The sequence below is a fragment of the Centruroides sculpturatus genome, unplaced genomic scaffold (assembly GCF_000671375.1).
Source record: "Centruroides sculpturatus isolate CEXI.00-Female unplaced genomic scaffold, Cexi_2.0 scaffold28, whole genome shotgun sequence".
Lineage (NCBI taxonomy): Eukaryota > Metazoa > Arthropoda > Arachnida > Scorpiones > Buthidae > Centruroides > Centruroides sculpturatus.
In genome coordinates this window covers 295,868-319,792 of record NW_019384448.1, presented here as the reverse complement: position 1 = coordinate 319,792, position 23,925 = coordinate 295,868, and the positions used below count along the sequence as shown (strand labels likewise).

Sequence of the window (23,925 nt, the reverse complement as noted above, 5' to 3'; positions counted from 1 at the left end):
TATAACAAAAAACACTTGCAGTAGATTTTGTCAGCTAATGAAAAGTGTTCTCATATTTATAATGTTATGAATGATGCATTCTTTATAATTTCTTGCAGGTCTACAGCAGAATGATATTTTAGTTTAAAAAGTAGACATTTTTGTAAGAATTGATGCAATTTCCATAGCTGCTACTATATACAAATATGTAAATCTTTTATAACATATATTATTAATTAGTCCACTATTTTCCTTTATAATAATATTATTATTATTAGACAATTGAACAGTATGATGATATTTTACAGATACTATGACGATTCTCTAATTATAAGAGAATACAAAATATATAATAAAACTGACAATCATTTGTTATAAAAAAATGATTACAATAATCGATAATTTTTGTCTAGAATTTATAAATTAGCTCATTTTTTTAAATGAAAATATATCTGTATACAGTAATATATGATACTTATGCGATAGGTGGGACCGAGCGATAACTGTGTAAGTCAAATTCGTGTAAGTCGGGGTATAATTTCGCATATAGATACATACAAATAATTTTTAATTGGGGCTGGAGACTAAAGAAAACAATAATTTAGAAAAAAATGTTTAATAAAATCTTAGATAATACATATGTATAACAAATTATATTATTATACAATTTTTCACATTTACTTGATTATCACACCATAATTTTAACATTGTTTCCATCTCACCAATAATACCGTGACGTTTATGAATGATGCTTGAATTTAAAGATTGAGCATTTTTCACAGCTTCGAAAATTTTTTCTTTACCTTTTATAATTGTACTGACCGTCAATTCTTTGCCAATTCACAAATTTTCATTTTTGTATCGAAGTCTTTAATAATGTTAACTTTACATTCCAAAGATAGAGTTTTTCTTTTCTTGTTTGATGCAGAAGAATCAGTTCTACTTTGCTTGGATGACATAGCAGAGTCTCTCAAGTCTCCGTAGATATAACAAACACAGAAATAAACACAAAATAAATTGTAGCTATATGTCGATTCTGCATGACACATGCAAACATGTAAGCTGAACAATAGTGTGGGGGGAGTGAGTAATCAAGAGTTGCGTGACACTCAAACAAAAGACGAATCGACGAATTTTGAAAATCACGTAACTCCGGGTTCGCAAAAGTCAGGGTAGCATAAGTCGAGGTATTACTGTATAGCTCAGAATCTATATTGTAGTGCTTCGCGACTATGTTTTTGTTTGTTTCGGTTTTTCCCTCGACCCCTTGGTTTTTGTTCATGATGTAAGCTTTCCTCAATTCACCTCATGTCAGCAGCCAGATTGGCCAGTAGAGGTCATGTGAGAAGGATATCCACTTAGTAGGTTATAAAAGATCGGGACCCACGTGCAATGTTCCCTCTAATTTTTTTGTAGCTGAGCGGAACATGTACTTCTCTGAGCAAAAAAAAATTTTCTGAGCATATATATTAATCTTACTTTTTCCTATAAAAATTAAAATAATTAATTATAAAGTAGAGATTAAAATTCATTTTAAAACATACTACCATTCAAAGTATTATCTTTTGCCAATGATTTAATGTATTTAATTGAAATATACATAGCAATAATCATGTTGCAGACAGAGTGAGAAATAAGTAAACAACAATTCAAATCAGTGTGGTTGCTTGCCTGCACGGTGCACAAATTCTCATGCGCGGCAACAATTTAAGCAGTGCTCAGCCACACAGCTTAGAGGGAACATTGCCCACGTGTAGTAGCACCCTTTGTTATTTTTCTTGTTCCCGATTTGCTGTGTTCTGGCCACAGGTGGATATAGGAGATTGAGAAGCCGAGTGTGAGAGGGTCAAAAACGAAAATAAAATGGGAGATACGGTAATCCATTTACATTCAAATAAAATGGTTTTACATTGAGTTACAATGCATTTGAGAGAAAGGAGATCAGTTGAGAATTCATTTGAACAGAGTAGTTTGCATGTTGTTATGCGCCTTTCGATGTTTCCCTGTTATAATGTGTCATGAGTCCCCTTAAAGGAGAGGAGGAAAGAGGGAAATGTGTGTATCATTTTATTTGTACTACGTGAATATTGTAAAAATCATAAATTTTGTGTTCTATGTATATATCGCGATCGTGCCAAACTGGAATTAATTAATTAAAAGCTAGTATATCTGTCAAACTGACCTGCCCATTAATTTTTGTTAGCTCTGTAGGCCTTGTCCTACAGAGGATTTCTACAATATATTCCTAATCTTCATCTCTCTCACTTTGAATGAAAATTTCCTCCCAGTAATGAATAATCCTCAACTTACATATAAATTACAATTTTCTAGCCCAAACTCGGTCAACATGAAACATTACTTTTAAACATAAAATATGGAAGTAATAATTTCAAGACATTTAAAGCTAATTATTTAAAAGAAATGTGAAGCTTTATTCATATCAGATGTATATGTGGTAAAAAAAAAGTTACTATTTTTATACTATCTAAGATTTTTTCTAACCTGTAAAATAGTCTTTTTCCATGAATTAAGATATTACTCCATTTTCATGTTTATCAGACTTAACTGGAAATAATAATATTGTTTTTATCTAATTATACTAAGATTTCCTTCTAAAGACAAGAAGATATAACATGATAATGCATTTAGTGAGTGCATGATTACATTTTCAACATTAAAATTTCTCTAAGAAAAGACTAGTTAATACTATAAAATGATGCACATATCAGATTGTATAGAAAACTGACATGTCAATTTCCTGTCATTCATGAAAAAAATGCTTTTACTTAATTTTTGCTTTATTTGAAGATATTTCATAAAATTCACAGAATATTCATTAGTAATTATAGTAATTAGTTTTTTAATTTTTGAATATTGAAATTATTTATTTATATTGCACAAAATACAAACTTACCAAAAGTGTGATCAAAATTTCCAAGTAGATAATTAATAGCTATCCATAAATATATTCCTTCTTGTTTTCCCGATATTACTTCTACATTAGTTGGAGGAAAATGGAAGCTAAAGTTTTGTGGAATGTCCACTCTTAAATCATTTAATATTGATTCTTGAATGCTAAAAATTAAATTATTAATATTTTACATTTTTAATAAGTACAAATTTAAATGTCAGTGACATATAGAAATATTTTATATTTATTTACTCTATGATGTATCATTGTTTAAAATAATAAACTCAAAGCATATAATTTTGACTAAATACATAAAAATGAATAATTTTTTACATGCAGATTTTGCACAAGTGAAATCTATCAAATCTATCATGAAACTATGTTAAAATTATAACATTAATATAAAAAATTCAATTTTAAAAGATAAATATGTTTGATTACCATAGTTTATGGCATATAAGACATAACTTTTATTTTAAAAAAACAGGCTAAACACTTAGAGTGCATTTTATGCATATAGAAATGAATATATAACTGAAAATATTTACACACAAAGTTGTACAATGAAAAATTTGTCTTTTTATTAATAAATTTTATGTAAAAAAATTTACTTGCTTTTTTATTTTCCTTATTTATTTGTAATTAGACAGCTATTTTTTACAGCAAATATTTTTCTGGGTGCAACTATGGTAGTATAGGAATAATGTAATACTGTTTTAAATGTTTTTATATTTTAATCAAGGCTTTTGAAGTATATCTGGATTGATGATACCTACTGATAAATGCAAACATTTTATTTTTCTGCATCAGGGCTTCCCAATAGAATTGGTATTGACCCTTTTGGGGTAAATGAGCAAATTACATACATATTGTATATGCATAGTAACAAAAAGCATTTAATAAATCATCCAACAAATGCTTTCAACCTTACTCAAGGTCTGCATCAGGTTACAGTAGAATCAAATTCCAAAATTGGAATGCTTGGAACAAAGATTTTTAAAAGGTTAAATTTGAAAACCTTTGGAACATAAAATACCAACCAAAACTTAACAGTTGCAAAAGCATGAAATCTAAAAATTACACATAAGGCAACCCATGTGTGCCTATTTGTAGATCCAGTATAAAAGGGTTCTTCAAGGGTTGTGATTAGCACTGGTAATTAAGATGGAAGATAGCTTTATTGTATATGCATACATATATTATAATACACTGATACCCCATGTTTGTGAATAATTGGGATGGAGTAGTCCTTCATGAATATCAAATTCTCAAATTTTTTACTTCCATTTTCAATGTTAAATTTGTAATTTGTTTGAAGACTTTATGTATAATTACTGTTTTAAAAAATATTCAGAAAAATAAATGATTTTATTGAATTAATATACTGTGCAATGGTTTATAGTTTTGCAAAAGTCATTTTATGTATGCCAAAATAAAAAAAAAATGAACAAAGTACTGTAGTAACATATGTAACATTACTTATGACAGACACCATACAAATAAATGAGTGCAATGATGTTTTAGTTTACACTTGCTTGAACATTCAATTCACGCATGCACCAACTCCAGTTTACAGTAGTAAAGAATCTCCCATTTCTCAACAGGTCAAAACCTTTCACAAAAAATGAAATTTTGGTGCATAAATTTCCAATCACAAATGATTGAACTCCCAAACACTGACATCCACAAATATCAGAGGTTTATTGTATTATTTAATTATTTAGTAAATACAATCATTTAAAAATTCTTTGAAATATTTTCAAAACTTTCCAAATATAAAAAAATTTATTAAAAAAAAAGCATGTATGAGTGTGTGTTTGAGTGAGTGAGAGTGAGAATAATAATTCTAATCAACAAATAAATAAAAATAAAAAGACAGTTGATCAATAAAATATAAAGATGATAATCTTATTTTAAAGAAGTTTTACTTATTTAAACACTAAAATAGCAGTAAATAAATAAAACCAAAATATGTATAGTAAGTATATGTAATATGTATATATAATTACTCTTCTGATAACAATCGCATGCCGGCCGTTGCTAATATAAAAAGTGGAGTTTGGACATGCTTGTCAATTGGAACATTTTCAGCAGCAAACTGAAGAAGTGGATAAAGATAATCACTTGCTTTGAATGGTTCATCTGCAAATGATGACAAACCTGTAAATTAAACAAAAAAATTCATTAAAAATAATAATAAGAAAAACTTGAAATTTTAAAATTTAAAGTTTTAATACAACAAAATATTCCTAATTCAAACTCAAAACAATTTATTTCTTGAGATTAAACAATAATTATTTAATAATAATACTATAGTTTTTAACCATAGTATTATATTTATAACTTACATTTATAAAAACTTAGAATAATTGAATCAATTTTAATTCTTAAATTTTGTTGTGAGAAATGGAAAAAAGAATGACTATGTTGAAATCTTAATATAATTTACATAATCATGTTATTATTGCTAGTAAAGAATGATAATATTTTTCAAATAAAAAGGAAAAAAATGATGTCACACAACAAAAGAAAAACAATGTTGATTATTTCTTTTTTAAACTAAAAGACATTATTTTTCAGAAAAGTAAATGGTCAAATTAATGTTTCCATAAAAACATTTAAAATCATGATAATAGCAGTGAGCATAAACTGTATTTTTAAAAGAAACTAAAATTGTTAAAATCTGTCTGGATTTATAATTAGATATTATTAAATCTTACAATACAAACTTGCAGTATTATAAATAATATATCACAGGTATATCTATTTATTAATTATACTAATTTTCACCTAGCACTAATGAGGACTAGACAATTTTAAATCAAAATACATTTGTTATAAATTATAAAATTTGATGCTTTTATTGTCTAATGTGGCATACTTAGCTCCTCAAATATTAGCAGTAACACTTGATCGCAATTTATATAGTAATTTGAATTTTTATTAATCATTTAAAGAATACATTTTCACTACAGACAATAAAAATTTTATAATCATACATCTTCTCTAAATGGAACATCTGATGTGTAATTTTATAAATAAAAAAAATTGGCATCATTTCTTTGATAAGCCTTAATTATACTATTATAGTTTTAATGTATAATGTATTATATATTTTATAAATTAATGTTAAATAAATGATAAAATAAAAAAAATCCCATGTATGGTAGGTAATGTGAAATATTAGAAGTATTAAACCAAGTAAATATTTTTGTCTTCACTATGATTTAACTCTTTTAAGTTACATTATTATTTATAGTTTTGTTTTTATTTAACATAAAGCTGATTTTTCATATATTATTTCTTATTCAAAAATTTAATTCTAACAGTTAAAACAGACTAAAAACTACATAATATTGCTTCACTTTGGTTGTGCATAACATTATAAATACAATGACTGGCAGAGTTGCTGATTGCTTGTATAGGACTAGGTGGTAGAGCAGACCCTGTACAAGCACTTACCTTCGCCTTAGTGGCCTCATTTGCCAGATTTTTCTTTTAAACCAACAAAATATGTAGAATGTTTTTTTTTATTAATTAAAGGACTTAAATATTTTATTTTTTGTTAGTAAAAGTAACATTAATTTATAGGAGGTTGAAACTTCTATGGGCCCTAAGTTTTCTCTAGGTCTGGAGAAAAATCCCCAGCTCTCCCTGCATCTTGACAGCCCTGATAACTGGTCCTGAACTAAATCAGAACCTTCAAAAAAAATAAATATAAAATAAACAACAATATACACATCTACCAAACTAAATATTTTTCACATCAGATATGTAACAGACATACATCTGTTATTTAATGTTATTACCACAAGATATATAGTTCAAGCACATACAGTTCAGAAGCCATTACCATATTTCCTGTAATAATTGCCCACTGGGCTATTTTTTCATTTCTGGTGAGTGATTATTAGAGTAAAAAAAACATTGACATTGTAAGAAGGAAACAGATTGATTCCAAAAGAGATGTAAACTAATGTAATTTATAACTAACATAAAAATAGTTAAAGAAGAATATTGTGATGAATATTCAAATTACTTTAATTAACTTCATAAATTTTGATAATTCCCGAAATCAGTAATATCAAACATCGCTAACAATATTAGCCAGCATTCATTTTTCTGACGTTGATATAGGAAAATATCATATTTACAGTGGATTATTTGAAAATATCAAACACCACTAATACATTATTATATAGGTAAACTGGTGCAGTTTACCTCACAATACAAGTTAGTCGGGTGATTAGGATATTAAATTATGGGTTTATATTATTACAGGATAGTTTTCCATCTAAATTATATAAGGTATATAATTTAGATGAAAAACTAATCATCTGAACTGTGCCAACTGACTATTACATAGATGAGTTTTAATAATAATTATATATATATAATTTTTTATTATAGTTGATTGAATAATTGAGAAATTATTCAATTAACTATAACAATGTATTTACAACATATAATTATATAAAATATAAATATTTGTTAACTATATTATACCAGGTGTTATTTTCTTCACTAATGGTCTATTAAATTCATCTGTTAACTGATGAATGTCAAGCAAATGTTCAAGATTTCCTTTATGAGGAGGCCAAACATAAATATAAACTCTACTTCCACTACTTCCTGCATCAATAACTATTGCATATTCAAGGTTATCTTTATCTTCAAAAATTCCATTTAATGAATAATACTTTTTATCTGATACATCTAAAGAATGAATAAAAATTTATAAAATAATTAAATACAAAACTTAAAACATCTTATTTTAACTTAAAAATAATGTTATAATAACAATAATACTGTAAAAAGTAAATTTATATAATTTATATATTCATCTGGAAAAAAATTCATTACTACTTTTGCAACTCTTGCATCGAGTTTGAAAATAGATTTATCATTAATAATTGAAAATTTATTATAGTTTGCTTATGTAAGATCATCTCATATGAAGGACATTTTTAATGCATTCTTATGAAATGTAAATGCTTTTGTAAACAAGAAAATGTATTGATTTATATTGATGTTTATGGAAAATACTTGCTCATATTGTGATGAGAATATTCAAGTCAATACTGTAGAAATTAATATTTTTTAAAATATTAAACTTTAAACAATTTTTTTTTATTACATAAATTTAGTTTAATATATTTAATTCCATCATAAAATAAAATAATTTACAACTCAGTAATAAATCATTTCATTTTCTCAGAATTATGTCAAAGAATAATAAAATAATTTTTTTGTCCACTAATTATTGATATTTATTGTGATCAAATTTTTAGAATTTTAATGAACGAATAGATGCTTTCAAAATAAAACTGTTTACACAAAACCTCTCAAATAAAATAAAATTACAATCAAAATCTATTGATTTTTGTGAAATTAATAAATTTGAATTTTAAAAATGTGTACAATAAGTTGTATTTTTTAATTAACTACAATTTAAATAAAATAATTACTTTTTATTTAATTTTATATAATTTTGAATCCAACTAATTCATATTTAAAACAGAATTATCATGAAAAAATTAATGTTTCTAAAAAATTTCATATAGAAAATCTTGATATCATTAAATATATATTTTAAAATCATGAAAATATATGAAATTTCACACCATAACAGTAATTATTCAATATGTAAATTTGGAATTGAATTTCATACATAATTCAGCTCAAACTATGGTATCTTCATATTCACTTGATACATACAATACTGCCTTCTTAAAAAAAAAAAAAAAACCTGTTAATGTTACCAGATTGAAAGAAAATTCTTTAATTAATATAAATTTGAATATTTTACTTTCAGAATGGCCATTTAAAGAACTAAAAAATAATTTTAATTTTTTGTCAAAAATCAAAAGTTTTCACTTTGACTATAATTACAAAAAAATAATAATAGCATTGTACGAAACAAATAGGTCCTCTTAGTGTCCTTAGTTATTTATTTGGTAAGTGTAATTAGATAGAAAATATTTTCAGTTGTCTTTTACTTATTTAATTGCAATAAGAAGAAAAACAAGGTCCAATATGGATGCATAGAAGAATTTTTAAACAGGACAGAAGAACTTCCTATTGAAAATCTGGAAACATTATCTCTATGCAACAGAATAGTATATATCCATGAACTTGTACAATTTTTTTTCTGCAGCCTGTTCCATACACATTTAAAAGGATATACATCCTTGGGCATGTGTAGTTGGGTCAAGTCCTCAGACTCATCAGGATGTATACAGATGATGCCAATAAAAAATTTAATTTAAATAGCCAATAACATGAAAAATCTGTTATGCAACAGATATTGGATGTGCATAGCAGATATAATAATAATGTTTTAAAATTTGTCTTACTTGAAAAATGAAGATGCAAGTAGAATATTGGAGTGTCAAAGTTTTTGGTGCTACTAAAAACAGACAATGCAGAAATTCACAAAAACCTACAGCAGGCTTATGGAGAAAATTGTCCATCATGTAGCACCATTTATAAATTTGTGAATTCAAACAAAAGCAGCAGAGAATTTTCAATATGACAAGAGAAGAATTATCTGCAGAAATTTGCAATGAAAAACAAACTGTACAAGAAAATTTTGAAATGCAGATGTTGAATCAAAGCAAGTGAACTTGTCAATTTACTGCACATTAGTAAGGGATCCATGCCATTATGTAGGAGATGGGAGTTCAGAAGTTTTGCTCCTGGTTTATTTCTCACCATGGAAATGTGTGAATGTTGTTTCCAGTGTTCTGAAAATTTGGAACTGTTTGACAAATATAGCAATGAATTCATCAAAAACATTGTTACTAAAGAGAAAAAAACCAATGGGTTTGTTCATTCCCAAAGAGTAAGTGGACCTCTACAGAATAGAAATTTCCAGATAAACCATACCTCAAAAACTCCAAAGTGGAATGTATCACAAGCAAGCATCCATGCTAACTGTATCCTGGGACCACAAAGGAGTTACCAAGATTGATTTCCTTGACAAAGGTAAACACAATAAACAGTAGATACTACTCAGAACTGATAAGAGATCCACAAACTGCATCAGAAAATTTTTTGATTTCTGATACAATTTGTGAGTTTCCCTCCAAACATCTCTGATCTTGCACCTAATAACTTTGCTATATTTTAAGAGCTAAAAAACATTTTACTGGAGGACACTTCTCATTGGTTGATGAATCAAAGGAAGTAGTAACCAAATTTCTGAGCACCCGTCCTCCAACATTCTTCAAAGGCATTTGAAGATTTTGTCTGCTGCTAGAAGAAGTATATAGAGCAAAATCACTCATATATTGAAAAATAAATGTATATAATAATGCCTTTTATTAATAAAAAGTTTAATAGTTTTTGTTTCTCCATCCTTTTGAGTCTGGAGACTTATTGATCCAACTACATATATCTTAATTCTATGATCATAAACTTTGAATACTTGGGATAGGCTGTAATCATGTATGATGTATATTCCTATTTTACAGACAGGTAAGAATGCACGAACAGAGAATGAAATTACTGATAACTCAAAACCAGCCAGTTGTGGATTTATATCCTTGAACCAATCTCTTTAATTTAAATTATATATCACACAAAAAATAAAGTTTTAAAGTTTTGTGCCAAAAATTAGCATTATTATAATAATACTTTTTTTTAAATATTAAAAAATTAAAGGAAAGTTGTAATGCTATTTTGCAATTTTTACTGCAGCACTTTGTAGGCAGCAGTCGTTGAGCACTACAATCCTTTTGTCTAGTCAAATAGTCAAGTAGTAGAGCTCTTGTCGCACACCACCGATCTCTCTTGTGGCAGGTCGAAAAAGTGCAGAAATCTGTCGAAGTGCTGACGTCATCCTGTCGAGGCCTTCTGGTGACAACTGTAGGCATTAGCGCCTCAACTTTAAAAATGAAAAACCAGAAAATGGTGCTAAGCTTGCTGCATCAAAATAATTTAAATTTCAACATGGAACACTTTCTCAATCATGAAAACATGCAATACATTCAAAAGTATAAGGATGGTAAATAAAAATAAAGCCTACAAAATTGTCAGTGTGTGCATAATTTGTTACTCATCAGTGACACAATGTGAATGCAAGAGATGCATGTACCATACACTGTGAGGGCAAATGTAATGTCATGCATTCAATATAATTTTCATTATATGCCTGTGTGTTCAAAAGAAAAGTATTAAACCATATATTCCAATAATGACATTTGGAAAAAGTTTCTTTTTGGAGATTAAATAAAATAAAAGAGCAAGTTTTTTCTAAAAGAAAAAAACTTAAAATGCTGAAAACAAACTTATAGAAAACATACCAAAGTGAGTAACAAAGTATACTTTAATAGGTTTACTTTTAATACAATATATTACCATGCTATAATCTTGAGGAATAAGAGGAAAAACAAAAATCTAATACAAACTTTTTCTTTACTGATAATTTATCACATCTGACAAAAATCCTAATAATACATGAATATTTTAAAACAATTTTAAAAAATCTTATTAATATTATTTTCCATCTACTTTCAATGCTTTCAAATTGTAAATTGTTTTGTTACAGAGTGCTGTAATAAAAATGCCTTTTTTTCTGTCATTTGAGAGAAATGTTTTAACTTATTTGCAAATATTTCTGTAAAATATGATGGAACAAGTATATAAAAACCATACTTAAATAAAAACCATAGATTTTATTAAGAGAGGATCGAAAAAAGTTTTTTTTTGGATCCTCTCTTAACACTGACATTACAACAGAAACAATTATTCAATGTTCAATACAAAATCACCAAATAACAAAATTATGCATCATTTTCAATCCTGTTTAATGTTTACTTAATTTAAGATAACCCAAGTATCACTGGATACATCAGTTAGTCATGATATAATGAAAATTGGGAATCCCACATTCCCAAATTCAGATTAAACTGAAATAAAGCAAACTTTTTCTTTGTGTTTTTAAATTGCTGCTTATGATATAAATGACATTTTAATGGTTTTCTTTTTATTGATTAGAAATCAAACTTTAAGTCACACTTATGTAAAGAAAGAAATTGACCAAACATGCTAACATTGTGTAGATGTGACAATGTGTGAACATACTTTGTGAAGCAGCTCTGTACAGAGTGAAAACTTTTAAAATTACAATACTCTCAAAAATGGATGGAAATGAGTTTCCTATTAAAAGTATTGTATTCGGTGAGCTATTTGAAAAGTAATACATAAAAATTATAAATTGATTTTAAAGTAAAAAAATCTGTATTTTAAATATAGGTTGGGGAAAAAGAAATCCATTATTTTTACGTTCATTTCAAGTCTTTATTTAACATGGTTTCGGTTGTTCGACTTGGATCAAATATGCACTGTTTTGTTTTATAATTTGTTGCCATTTTAAAGGTAACTTCATAATTCCTCTCTCGTAGAAGCCCTGCTCCCTATTGGCGAAAAACTTGACTAAGTGATTTTCGCAATCCTCTCTTGATGCCAATTTCTTATCACCGAGGAAATTTTGTAATGATAAAAAAAGATGGTAATCGCTTGGTGCCAGGTCTGGACTATAAGGTGGATGCATCAAAACTTCCCAACCAAGCTCCTGGAATTTCTGGCGAGTCACTATAGATGTGTGTGGCCTGGCGTTGTTGTGATGAAGTACAACACCTCTCCTGTTAGCCAATTCTGGCTGCTTCTGATCAATCGCTAGCTTCAAACGGTCCAATTGTTGACAGTAGAGGTCCGAATTTAGTGTTTGGCCATATGGAAGCAGCTCATAGTAGATGATTCCTTTCCAGTCCCGCCAAATGCACAGCAAAACCTTCCTGGCTGTTAGTCCTGGTTTAGCCACCGTTTGAGCCGCTTCACCACACTGACCACGATCGTTATCGCACAATATTGCCATATGTAACCCATTTCTCATCCCCAGTCACCATCCGTTTAAGAAATGGGTCGATTTCGTTCCGTTTGGCCAAGGCTTCGCAGATGGAAATTCGATCCATAATGTTTTCTTCCGTCAATTCATGTGGCACCCAAACATCAAGCTTCTTTTTGAATCCAGCTTTATTCAGATGGTTTAGAACTGTTTTATGGTCAATCTTTAGCTCCTGGGCAATGCTACGAGTGCTAACGTGCCAGTCTACTTCTATCATTTCCATGATTTTATTGACATTTTCGACAACGGGCCTACCTGTGCGAGGTGCATCTTTAACATCGAAATTACCAGAACGGAACTGACGAAACCAAAATTGCACATAATTGGCTGTGACAGTATCAGGACCATAAACACCATTCACAATTTCAGCTGCCTGGCTTGCATTTTCGCCTTTATTGAAGCAAAATTGTAAAACATACCTAATTTTCTCTTTGTTAACTTCCATCTTTTACACCCTATAACTCACAACTGAATTGACCAATCAAAAAACTGTAAAAGAATTTTTTTTAGTACAGAATGTCACTTTTCCAATAAGCACAAGTCTGAACTTGTGTCATCAATATTTTATGAGATATGTATCACTACAGCCATCTAGTGACAAAATAATGGATTTCTTTTTCCCCAACCTAAATTTATTTCTCAAATTTTGGAAATAATTTCAAAAATCTTTAACAAAATTTACTCACAAAAGGAATAAAGTTAAGAAAGAAATATGAAAATATTCAGAGATTTTATTTGATAGAATACAATTCAAAATTCTAATAACTATGACATCAAACTAATTAGCAAGTCATATTATGATAATTCCAAATATTTAATGAATTCTGGCTAGTTTATCATAAAATGTATATACAGAAAATAAACAAGATTTTTTAAACAAAAATAAACTTCCAACATAGTTTTTATATTATTATAAAAAATAAATAGATATGTATACATTTATTTTTGTAATAAAATATTGATAGATAATAATTAATTCATAACAAAATAAATCAGATAATAATATAATTCAAAAATTTAGTTTAAATTTATAAAATAAAAATATTTAAATTTTCATCAGAGGTTTAAATTATTTAAAAATATAAAAGATATATTGAAGATACAAAATGTTTTCACAAGTGTATCATTTTACAATCACCAATGACAATCCAAAAACAATTTTTCTTACAGAGATGACCTTTTATTTGTGGCTATGCCTCTAAAAAATGCAAAATGATTAAAAACGTTCTCTGGCGATGATACCAATACCCTAATTCACAACAATAGTTGATTAAAAATAAAAAATTGGCTGATGGTATTTACAAAAAAAATAAATAGTATATTGTATTTTCAATATATTTTTTTATATTTTTATATAAATACTATCAACCCAATTTTAATTTTTAATCAACTATTGTTTAAATTATTCTTATTGATATTAGTATCTTAGTTGAAGATTATTGATATATAAATTTTATATTGTAACTTTTCACAAATAGTTTTCACAGAATATAAAATTTCATCAAAATATTTTTAAAAATTTTAAATAAAAGGTAAACAAAGTAAGTATAATTATTATTTTATTCAATTTTTAATATAAATTCTTAATAAATAAAAAAAAATGTAATGATAATTTTCCATACCTCTTTCAAATATAACATAATTTCTATAAATTAAATATAAGCAAACACAAATACAAAATGTAACTGGAAATATCCATAATTTCCATCTTCCACTAAATCCTTTATTACGAGGCCAAAAATATTTTCCCATATAGAAACATATTTTCCTATCAAAGAAAATTTTAAAAAATTATATATTTTAAATTATATTTAACAAAAATTATCTAATTACTGAATTATAACTATTACATAAAATTTATTTTCTTAAAACATTCAAAATTTTAATATTGTTATTTTTATATAAATTATTGTGGTTAATTTGAGTATTATTAACAATTTTGTTTCTTCCAATTCAATACATAATTTAATATCTTATACTTCACATAAAATTTGAACTATAGTTCACATCTGTAAAATTTAGGTTAATGATTTTACATTAAGAATAAAACTTAATAAAACTAAAAAGAAAAAAATAAAATAATAATAAATAAATATATAAAATTTATTAGTTACAGAAATTTATGAGTCATCGATGCTAAATCAATCTTTTTTAAATTAATTTTGATAAATATATTTTTGACTAATTACCAATTATGACAAGTGTATATTTGAGTACACTTGTCATAATGAATTATATATATATAGTGTGTGTGTGTGTGTGTGTGTGTGTGTGTACCTATATTAGTTTCTATTTTTACATGAATATTGATTTTCATTTTCGGAGTATCTAAAATGCAAGATAATCCCAAGAAATTTCTAACTAATACTAAAAGTAAATTTAAATTTATTGTCAATTTTAATATTGATTGATTGTAAATGTGAATAATCATTGTCTTTTAGTTAAATCCTCTATACTTTATCATAAAAGTTCATAATATCAAAGTCAATGAACCATAAATCAAAGTCAAAATTTTTAATGTACAGTATTACAGTACTTTTTTTTTTTTTAACTCTTTCTGTTCTGTGGGCTCTAAGAGAGTCTTTTTAATTATAACTGTCATAGATTCAGCCAGGTCCACAATAGGAGAGCCAGGTGATGAAAAATGAGACACAACATATCTGGGCCAGACCAACTCCGAAAAATTCCTTGGATTGCTTACCAGGATTCAATCTAGGTTCCCAGAGAGGTAGGCTGATGCCTTAACACCTTTGCATTCAGCCATCTATATTATATAGTTTTAGTCTTGTCATCTCAATTCAAACACTTAAAGATTAATACAATTTTTAAATTACACTTCTATAAATATATTTATTTTCAAACAAAAATAATTGTTAATATTGTAGTTTATTTTATATATTAATATTAAATACTATCAGTCAAAAAACTGAGTATATTTGAACTAAAGCCACTAACGAAACTTAATATCCAGCAGAGAAGTTCAAAAGTGCTAGCATTTTTGCCTGTTTGACACAAACAAAATGCTAGCACTTTTGAACTTCTCTGCCAAATATTAGGTTTTTGTTAGTGGCTTTAATAAATATTAAACATTCAAAAATTTTATCTGTTTAATTTTCTTTGTAAAATTAAGATATATCATCATGTACTGTACATTAATAAGAGATATACCATATACGTTCAATACATAATATATTATAATTACACAATGCATAATTAATCAACACATCTTTGACAGCAAGTGAAGTTTAAATAATGCTAACATTTTTTACTCAGTTAACAGGCCTTCTCTGGGCATGGGCAATCACAAGTTTGCATTATTTAAACTTTGCCCACTGTTAATTCAGATTATTCCATCTTACGAACTACTTTCTTATGAAGAACACAAAAAACCTCTTCTTGCAAACCAACAATCCTTTTATTGACTTCGGTCGATCTAACAAAACTGCGCTTCATCTGCCTACATAAAGCCATTCAAAATGCTAGGAGAGTCGTATATGCAAGGTTTGCCAACCCGATAGAATTTTAAAACAACCTTTTCACAGAGGATCTTAACCTACTAACCGAAGTCAATAGTGAGGTTGAGGCTGAAGTTTTAAACACGAAAACATGTACATCGGACGTTCAGCACCGCCTTCCTGTAAGCCTAGAAGTTTGACAATGGCATTTGGAATGTCAAGCATGATTCCACCGACTATCCAAACACCATCATCAAACTTCTATGCTTACAGGAAGGTGGTGCTGAACGTCCAACATACACGTTTTTGCGTTTAAAACTTCGGCCTCAACCTCGCTAATAAAAGGATTGTTGGTTTACGAACCTTACCAGATGAAACAAATGCTAACAGAAACAAAGTATCATCTGCATTATACTAAGCGCCACAAGCTAATTTAGGAGGTGACTGGTTGGAAAGCTTTCAAACACTGGTCACAAAAAGTCGACCAGTCGAAGGAACCAAGTCTGTCAAATGTCAAGAAATTCTCAACTCCTAACCAGTTGAACGGGGACAAACCGACAATCCGTATCTACTTCACGGCGATTCACACGCCAACGAGAACCTAGCTTTAAAGGCACACCGATTAATTCATACAAATAATCACGGCCGTTAATTCACAAGCCTCGAATAACCCATAATTCGTTTAATTTAATTTTATTTTAATTTTTAAACGTGTCGGATACGTCGGGACGAAATTAGTTTAATAATACATCATAATAATCAGTTTAATGTTTTAAGCTGGCATAATTAATTAACGATGATTCATCTTTACATCTTAAAGCACACGTGTTAAAAAATAATAAACGAAATGCATTTATGTATGAATTATTCACCTTATATTTCTTGGATTCATGAACTTCTAATGTACGAAATGAATAAGGAGAAAAGAATAACATATCCATAAATATTAAAGAAATTATATTATCTAAAGTATTATTATTCATCGATACGCGGACATTTAAACAATTATGTTTACTCGCTGACGTAATCACAGACGTCGCCTGCCATTCGCCCATTAAAACAATTTAAACAAAGTTACCAGAAAAAGATAATGCATAAATAAAAATATTTCATATTTTCGAATATTTTTTTAAAAATTAAACAATTATTAAGATTTTTTAATATATTTTTTTTAACTTCTAAGATGGAAATTTTAATATTATTTTAAATTAAATGAATATTTAATAGGAAATTTTATATTTACAAACGATCGTTTAGTCGCGCCACCTACATCAGTCATCTGAGAAAGTCTTCAATTTCATTCGAAAACATATGTAACATTATGTTTCTTGAGGAAATCGATTATTTCTTTCGATAGATTGAAAAAATACCATTTGCAGATAATGTGCCTTTATATGGAAGTGAAGTAAGTGATTTCTTTACAAAGAAACTTAATTTCGTTTAAGATTTAATTTAATTTCTTAAAGTTGTTAAGTCAATTTTTATGTAAAATAACTGATGCTGCATTACAGGTAGAAAGAGAGAGAGCAGAACAGTCCTCATTTGGTTTATATATCTGTCATTTTGTCAATTTTATTTATTTCTTATCAGTAAATTTATTAATAAAACGTGATAAAAATGTATAATATGTAACAATAAATTACAGATTATTTTGATAGAAAATAGTGATACTAGACTTATATACAGTACAGTCGACCCCCTATAACACTGTTGATAATTCCTTTTTATATGAATTCCATGTTGTACGAGTCACTTAGATTTTACAAATACGTGTGCCGTGCTGTGAACGGCTCACAGATTTGTAAAATCTAAGTGACTCATAGAACATGGAATTCATATAAAATGGAATTATCAACAGTGTTATAGCGGGGGGGTCGACTGTATTCATTAACTAATTCAGTTACATTTCCATTGCTTGTAATGATGAAAAATTTATGTATTATTAATCAACAAGGTCTTGTTTACTATTAGATTTTAAATTGTGGATTGAAACTATTGCCTATAAATTATTAATTAGGTATTTTTGAAATTTTGTATAATTGATTAATTTTTACATTAATTATGTGCAGGATGTGTTTGAAGTTGTAGTAGTTTAAGTGTAAACTGCTTTGTATAAAAAAACATTTATGGTGGCGGTAATCTTTCTTCTATCTTTACCTGTTATTTGAGTGGCTACACAAATGATTTGTTTACGTAATATGCCATATATCTTCGTATCCTGTGTTTAAATTGACATTTTATTATATTACTGATAAACGTAGTACAAAATTGATTCATTCGTCTCTATTGTTGGCTTGACAATACCGTTATATAAGAAGAATGATATGTTATGGAAAGCATTAAATTGAAGAAAAAAATAATCAAACATTTTATTTGCATTTGTTACTTATTTATCTACTTTTATAGGATGATTGGTGGATACATTCTCGACCGTACTTTAATCAAATCTTCATACTTACCTTTCTTATAGGTGGATGGTATATTGAGTGATTGCTACGGATTTTGTATGTTTTATTTATATTATTTCTATGTGTCGAGTAATATTCAAACTTCAAAATTTTGTCGTGATATTCTCGTGTTGTAAGAGTAATACTGTATATGTATTATAAGAATAAGACGAGTCTTATCATAATGCTACCATATAATTTATAAACTGTGTCCCATTATTTCATCATTAGAAAAACAGGAGAGATGATAGGATAATAATAACAATAGAGTTACTTTATCATTCAATTATTTTACTATGGGTTGACAATTTTAATCACTTTAATTTGAGTTTTAATAAGAATTAAGAAATGATGATTGTAAAATTTAATTAAATGAAACAAATAATCTATATTCATATATCAAATGCCTTTTGTCTGTATTTTAGATAATCAGTTAAACATTTGGTATAAACACAACCAACAACATACTTATCATATACTAACCTATGTTTATTCAACAATTAAACTTTGCAAAATACAAAAGACCAGTGTGCATTTTGACAACAAAAACAGTGTTGTCCTCTTCAGCTAGTTTTAAATTTTACACTCTTTCAACCAACACATAACCTCATCAAAAATTTTACTTTTAGAGTTGTAGAATGAAAAACCAGCAGAAGAGGGTAGCTGCTTTTTTTTTTTTTTTTTCAAAATGCATACTGGTCTTTTGCATGTTGCTAAGTTAAATTTTTGAATGAATATAGACTAGTATATGATAAGTCTTGTTGGTTGTGTTTGAATGAAATGTGTAATTGATTAAACAATTGATAATATGCATTTATAAACCTAGCAATTAACTTTTATGGCTTATTGCTTTGATATATTAGATCAGCTTTCTATAATTATTTGGAATCATTAATTAACTTATTCAAAAATGATATTGTACCAAATAAATTAGATATTTAGAATAAGAAGTAGAAAATACCAACAGAATCTTCTTATTGTAATCACAAACATTGTTATCAGTCATCTAATAATAACAGAATTAGCATATCCCAAAACATTCATTAAAATAAAAAATTTTGCCTATTGTAATCAGAATTCAGTTATAGTTATCATTATATTCAAGTAAATAGTCATTTTTGACAATGACAATTAGCTTTCAGCCCTCAATATGATAATTTAGTAATTCGCTTTAAAGTATCTAAATATCTGGCTGTCATAGTATGGGCTTAAGTAAGTCTATACTATGATAAGCAAATATTTATACACTTTGTCTTTACATATTGAAGAGGCATATTTAAGTTATTGTTTCATGCTGTTAGTCTCAACTTATGGCTGATAATGTATAATCATTAATTAATTAACAATTATCATTGTTATTCTTAACTAGTGCTTTAAACATTAAATAGTAAATATTTTAATTGGTACTTATGTGTTAAGAGGACGCCAGTTCAGTGGGGACGCACGTTCTAACCTAACCTAACCTATTCTAATAAATTACCATAATTATTACCAATCAAATTAATAGTATAGGTTAGGTTAGAACGTGCGTCCCCACTGTTTCCTTTTGTTTGCTGGAATCAGAGATGAGCCGCCATGACGATATACGTATCTGGACTTTAACTGGCAAATAGGCGATATCTATCATCCTAATTAATTTTTTCTTTCATTTTTACAACCTTATCAGTAACTTTTTTTCTTTTTAGATTTAAATTTACTAGTCTATTGTTATTTTGATATTTTCATTCAAAATTGCGACTTTGATCGCTATTTCTGACTGGCGTCCTCTTAACACATAAGTACCTTTTAATCATTGTTTACTCAGTATAGCATAGCATTTTTTTATTAAAACAGATTTTATTATTTTTATGTTATCTAGAAATATGGTGTAACATTTTAGAGTTATTAAGTGAACAACTAATAATAAAACTTTATTTTTATTACTATTTTTATATGATTTAAATTATAAATAATAGTAGAATGATGTTCATAATAAAATTATATTTGATTTAGTCAGGTGTTTCTAATATAATTTTTGACTTATAAATATTTTTGAAAATATAATTTGAGTTTCAGATTTAAAATGATGTTAAAATTAATAAATTAAGCAAAATTATCACCTTTTTAAATATTCCAGCAAATAATTTAACATCATAAAAATGTTTTCAAGCATTTTTAACGAACTTCATCAGTTAAATAATAAAGATTATTATGCGCAGTTATTATTTTTCATAATTTTAATTTAAGTTCTATTTCTTTAATGTTTTTTTTACTTTATTATTTACTGATGAAGATCGTTAAAGACGATCAAAAATGTTTTTACGATATTAAATTATTTGCTAGAATATTTAAAAAGGGGATAATTTTGCTTAATTCTTTCTAATTCCAGTACAATATTTTTAATAAATTAACCTTAACAATTGTGATGGTATTGTGGCAATACGCCATATTTTGTATATATGTTTTAGTGTTAAGCATAATATTAAGTTCCTTAGTCTTTTGTTCTGTATCTTTCTTCTTGTACTTTCTAACTTTCTTTCCTTCCTTCCTGCGGATGGGGACACAGTTCAGGGAACCACACCGAGAAAACAATAGAAGGAGAAAAGCCCTGAGGCGAGTCAAGGAAGTAGGTGGACATTCTTGGTGGAGCATTCATAGTGGACAGATGTGACAATGCCGAAGGACCCCCCCCCCATGCTTCAGCACCACAGGACCAAAGGGTCGACATTGTGTCGACGAAGACTGCAATGACAAATTTATCAGGACTGATACCACTGTGTCTTCTGGGTAGACACAGAGCCTTTACGTTCGCCTTTACCTTTTCACGTCTGTGGGCAGTTGGACTCGAGATGGAGACAGCTTGAGGAAGTGCACTGAACACAATTCTAACAATAACAAAATTTATTTATTAAACTAGTTCTACAAAAGAGTATTTACCCTAAAGTTTTTTCGCGAGAACCGAGTTGGAGAGAGAGTTTACATAACATTGCGGGTTGTTATAAATACCCGAAGCACTATGTACGGATTTCCAGATGTCTATGGAGTTGTTGGGGAGCCTTGGGAATGTCTCTGTTTCCTTGGATGGCGGTTAAAGTCCATCAAAAGTTGAGATCCGTTGGTTTTTCGTAGGTGTTCCTGGAGAAACACTGGATATTTGGGAGGAGCATGCGGCAATGAGCTATGATGATAAATCCTTTCTGCAGGCACACACGGAATACTCTTGCAGACTCTCGACCCATCTCACCGTTCCTTGAGGTCTTCTCTTTATTTCCAAGTCACGTTGTCGTTTTCCACCAATAGTGAATTTTTAGTTGTAGTTCCCAGTGACACATTCTGAGTTCCCTGGGAAAGGAAACAACTCCGGGAAGAGAAATGCACTCATCCTCCGGTAATAAAATGGAAAAAGGTTTTTCCTCTCTGAGATTTAAATAAATTTTCTTTCGAAAAATTTTTGAATAAAATTGTGGGGTTTTCTCCTTTCCAAGTCCGACCTCTCACACAGACATAGAAAGAGCAAGGTCTGAAATGTTGCCTAGTGGGATGAAAGGAAGACAGGAATTGTCGGCAGTAATAGGAACAAACCATAGCGTCAACTTAGTAATTGGGAATTAAGTGAGGGATTTTGGAGATATAAACTTTGAAACAAAGAAGAGTAGTGGAAAACGAACTGAGAGTGATCCCTCCACCTGAAAGATTGAAGATTTTCACAGAAAAAATCCCTGGTACCATAAATACTTTCATCATCACCTTCCTAACACCTATTTTGTATCTTTCTTCTTCTTTGTAGTATATAAGTTAGTTTTAAGTTTAGTTATAAAGCTTTGGGAAAGTTTGACTGTAATACTTATTATCTCGAATTGTGTGCACCCTTTTGTTTGGTAATACTGTTGTTCATATACAAATGTGTATGTTATAGTTGGGATCCAACTTAGAATCCTGTGTAAAGAAAACCACCATGTGGATTGAATAATAAATTTTGTTTATTATCATCGTACTTACTCTTGCTGTTCACTGTACTATCACGTGCGTCTACCACAGTATGACCCAACTGTTGAATTTGTTATTCTTTCAAACAGTGTAGACTTATTCTCTATATTTAGATTTGAAAATGGGACATATGTCATTATGTATACTATTAATAACATGGGGTATAGGTTTCTTGGAAACAAAAATTAATTCAAGAACAAAAACATAAGTCAATGAGTAATTATTTATTGTAACATTGTCACAATGCAAGGCTGCAATTTTTAATTTATTTAATTTAAAATGTATGCTTTCCACCTCAAATTAGTAGTGGCTTGCCCTTTACATCATACTTTTCCTTTAACAATAGAGTTGTGCAAGTCATCTATTAACTGCTTTCAGGATAAAATATTTGAATTGAAATAACATGATTTCCAGTTTGGCATCAGAAGTTCATATATCGAGGCCTCCTGCCCCTAAGGTTTCCATATCTGGTCTTGGATTTTATCTATCTAACTTCGTTCTCGAGATTAAGGAAAGACAGATGGACAACAGTAGGAATTTATAGGTCTACAATTTTTTCAAATTGCATCCTAATGAGTAATTATCCAGCAATTATGTAATATATGGCATATTTACATATGATGTATGAATTCACTATACTAGTATTCATTATTAGATTTATTAAATTTTATATTAAAAGAAGTCAAAAAGATAACTATGAACAATATGATGTATGTTTTTATTTTTAATTAAAATTTCCACTTTAAAATGCATCATTGGCATGAAATCTCTTAGATAATAAAACAAAGTATAACTTGATTTAAATACAGGGTGATTTGTTTTCTGAAACCGTGTTTTCGTATTTATTGACTATTGAACACAAGACTGTGTTATTAATTAAACACTTGGCGTTTTTCCTCTTTATTCAGTTTTTCAGCTTGTGTTTATTGGAGTGGGATGTAGGTGGCTTCAATCGTGATGTGTTTATATTTGCATTCTACACTTTTAAGTTTTATAATATAATGAATAAATCAAGTGCCATCAAATAAAACTGATTCAAAATTAGAAATGATACTGAAAACTGCTTGTTTTTATTTTATTAATTATATGTGTGGAATTTGTCTTTGCGTTTGATAATTTCAATCTCACTTTAAAGAATGATGGTCCTGCTATATTGGATTCTCAAATTAGATTTTATGCAACAATAGATGATTCTGATTATTTACATGAATTTGTTTTTCAAGACAATACAGTATTCAAACAAGGTATTCAAACAAA

At 28.2% G+C, this 23,925-nt stretch overlaps 2 protein-coding genes across 2 annotated transcripts in view; both read right to left on the bottom strand.

The window, feature by feature from the left end:
• The window catches only part of LOC111620477 (ectonucleoside triphosphate diphosphohydrolase 4-like), a 45,236-nt gene extending 27,943 nt beyond the window's left edge, over nucleotides 1-17,293 (bottom strand). The window contains exons 1-5 of the mRNA XM_023362397.1: nucleotides 17,128-17,293; nucleotides 14,423-14,568; nucleotides 7,397-7,606; nucleotides 4,900-5,050; nucleotides 2,894-3,054 (exon numbers count right to left, since the gene is read on the bottom strand). Coding sequence (XP_023218165.1) covers nucleotides 2,894-3,054; nucleotides 4,900-5,050; nucleotides 7,397-7,606; nucleotides 14,423-14,568; nucleotides 17,128-17,147 — 688 coding nt within the window. The 5' untranslated portion in view covers nucleotides 17,148-17,293. The remainder of the gene's footprint in view (nucleotides 1-2,893; nucleotides 3,055-4,899; nucleotides 5,051-7,396; nucleotides 7,607-14,422; nucleotides 14,569-17,127) is intronic.
• LOC111620488 (histone-lysine N-methyltransferase SETMAR-like) lies at nucleotides 11,689-13,491 on the bottom strand. Its single transcript, XM_023362406.1, has one exon. The coding sequence runs from the start codon at nucleotides 13,243-13,245 to the stop codon at nucleotides 12,751-12,753; it is 495 nt and encodes a 164-aa protein (XP_023218174.1). The 5' UTR covers nucleotides 13,246-13,491; the 3' UTR covers nucleotides 11,689-12,750.
• Nucleotides 17,294-23,925: the final 6,632 nt, after the last annotated feature.

What these genes read in the sequence shown, in the direction of transcription:
- LOC111620488 (XM_023362406.1), bottom strand. Translation starts at nt 13,245, where the DNA reads ATGGAAGTTAACAAAGAGAAAATTAGGTATGTTTTACAATTTTGCTTC.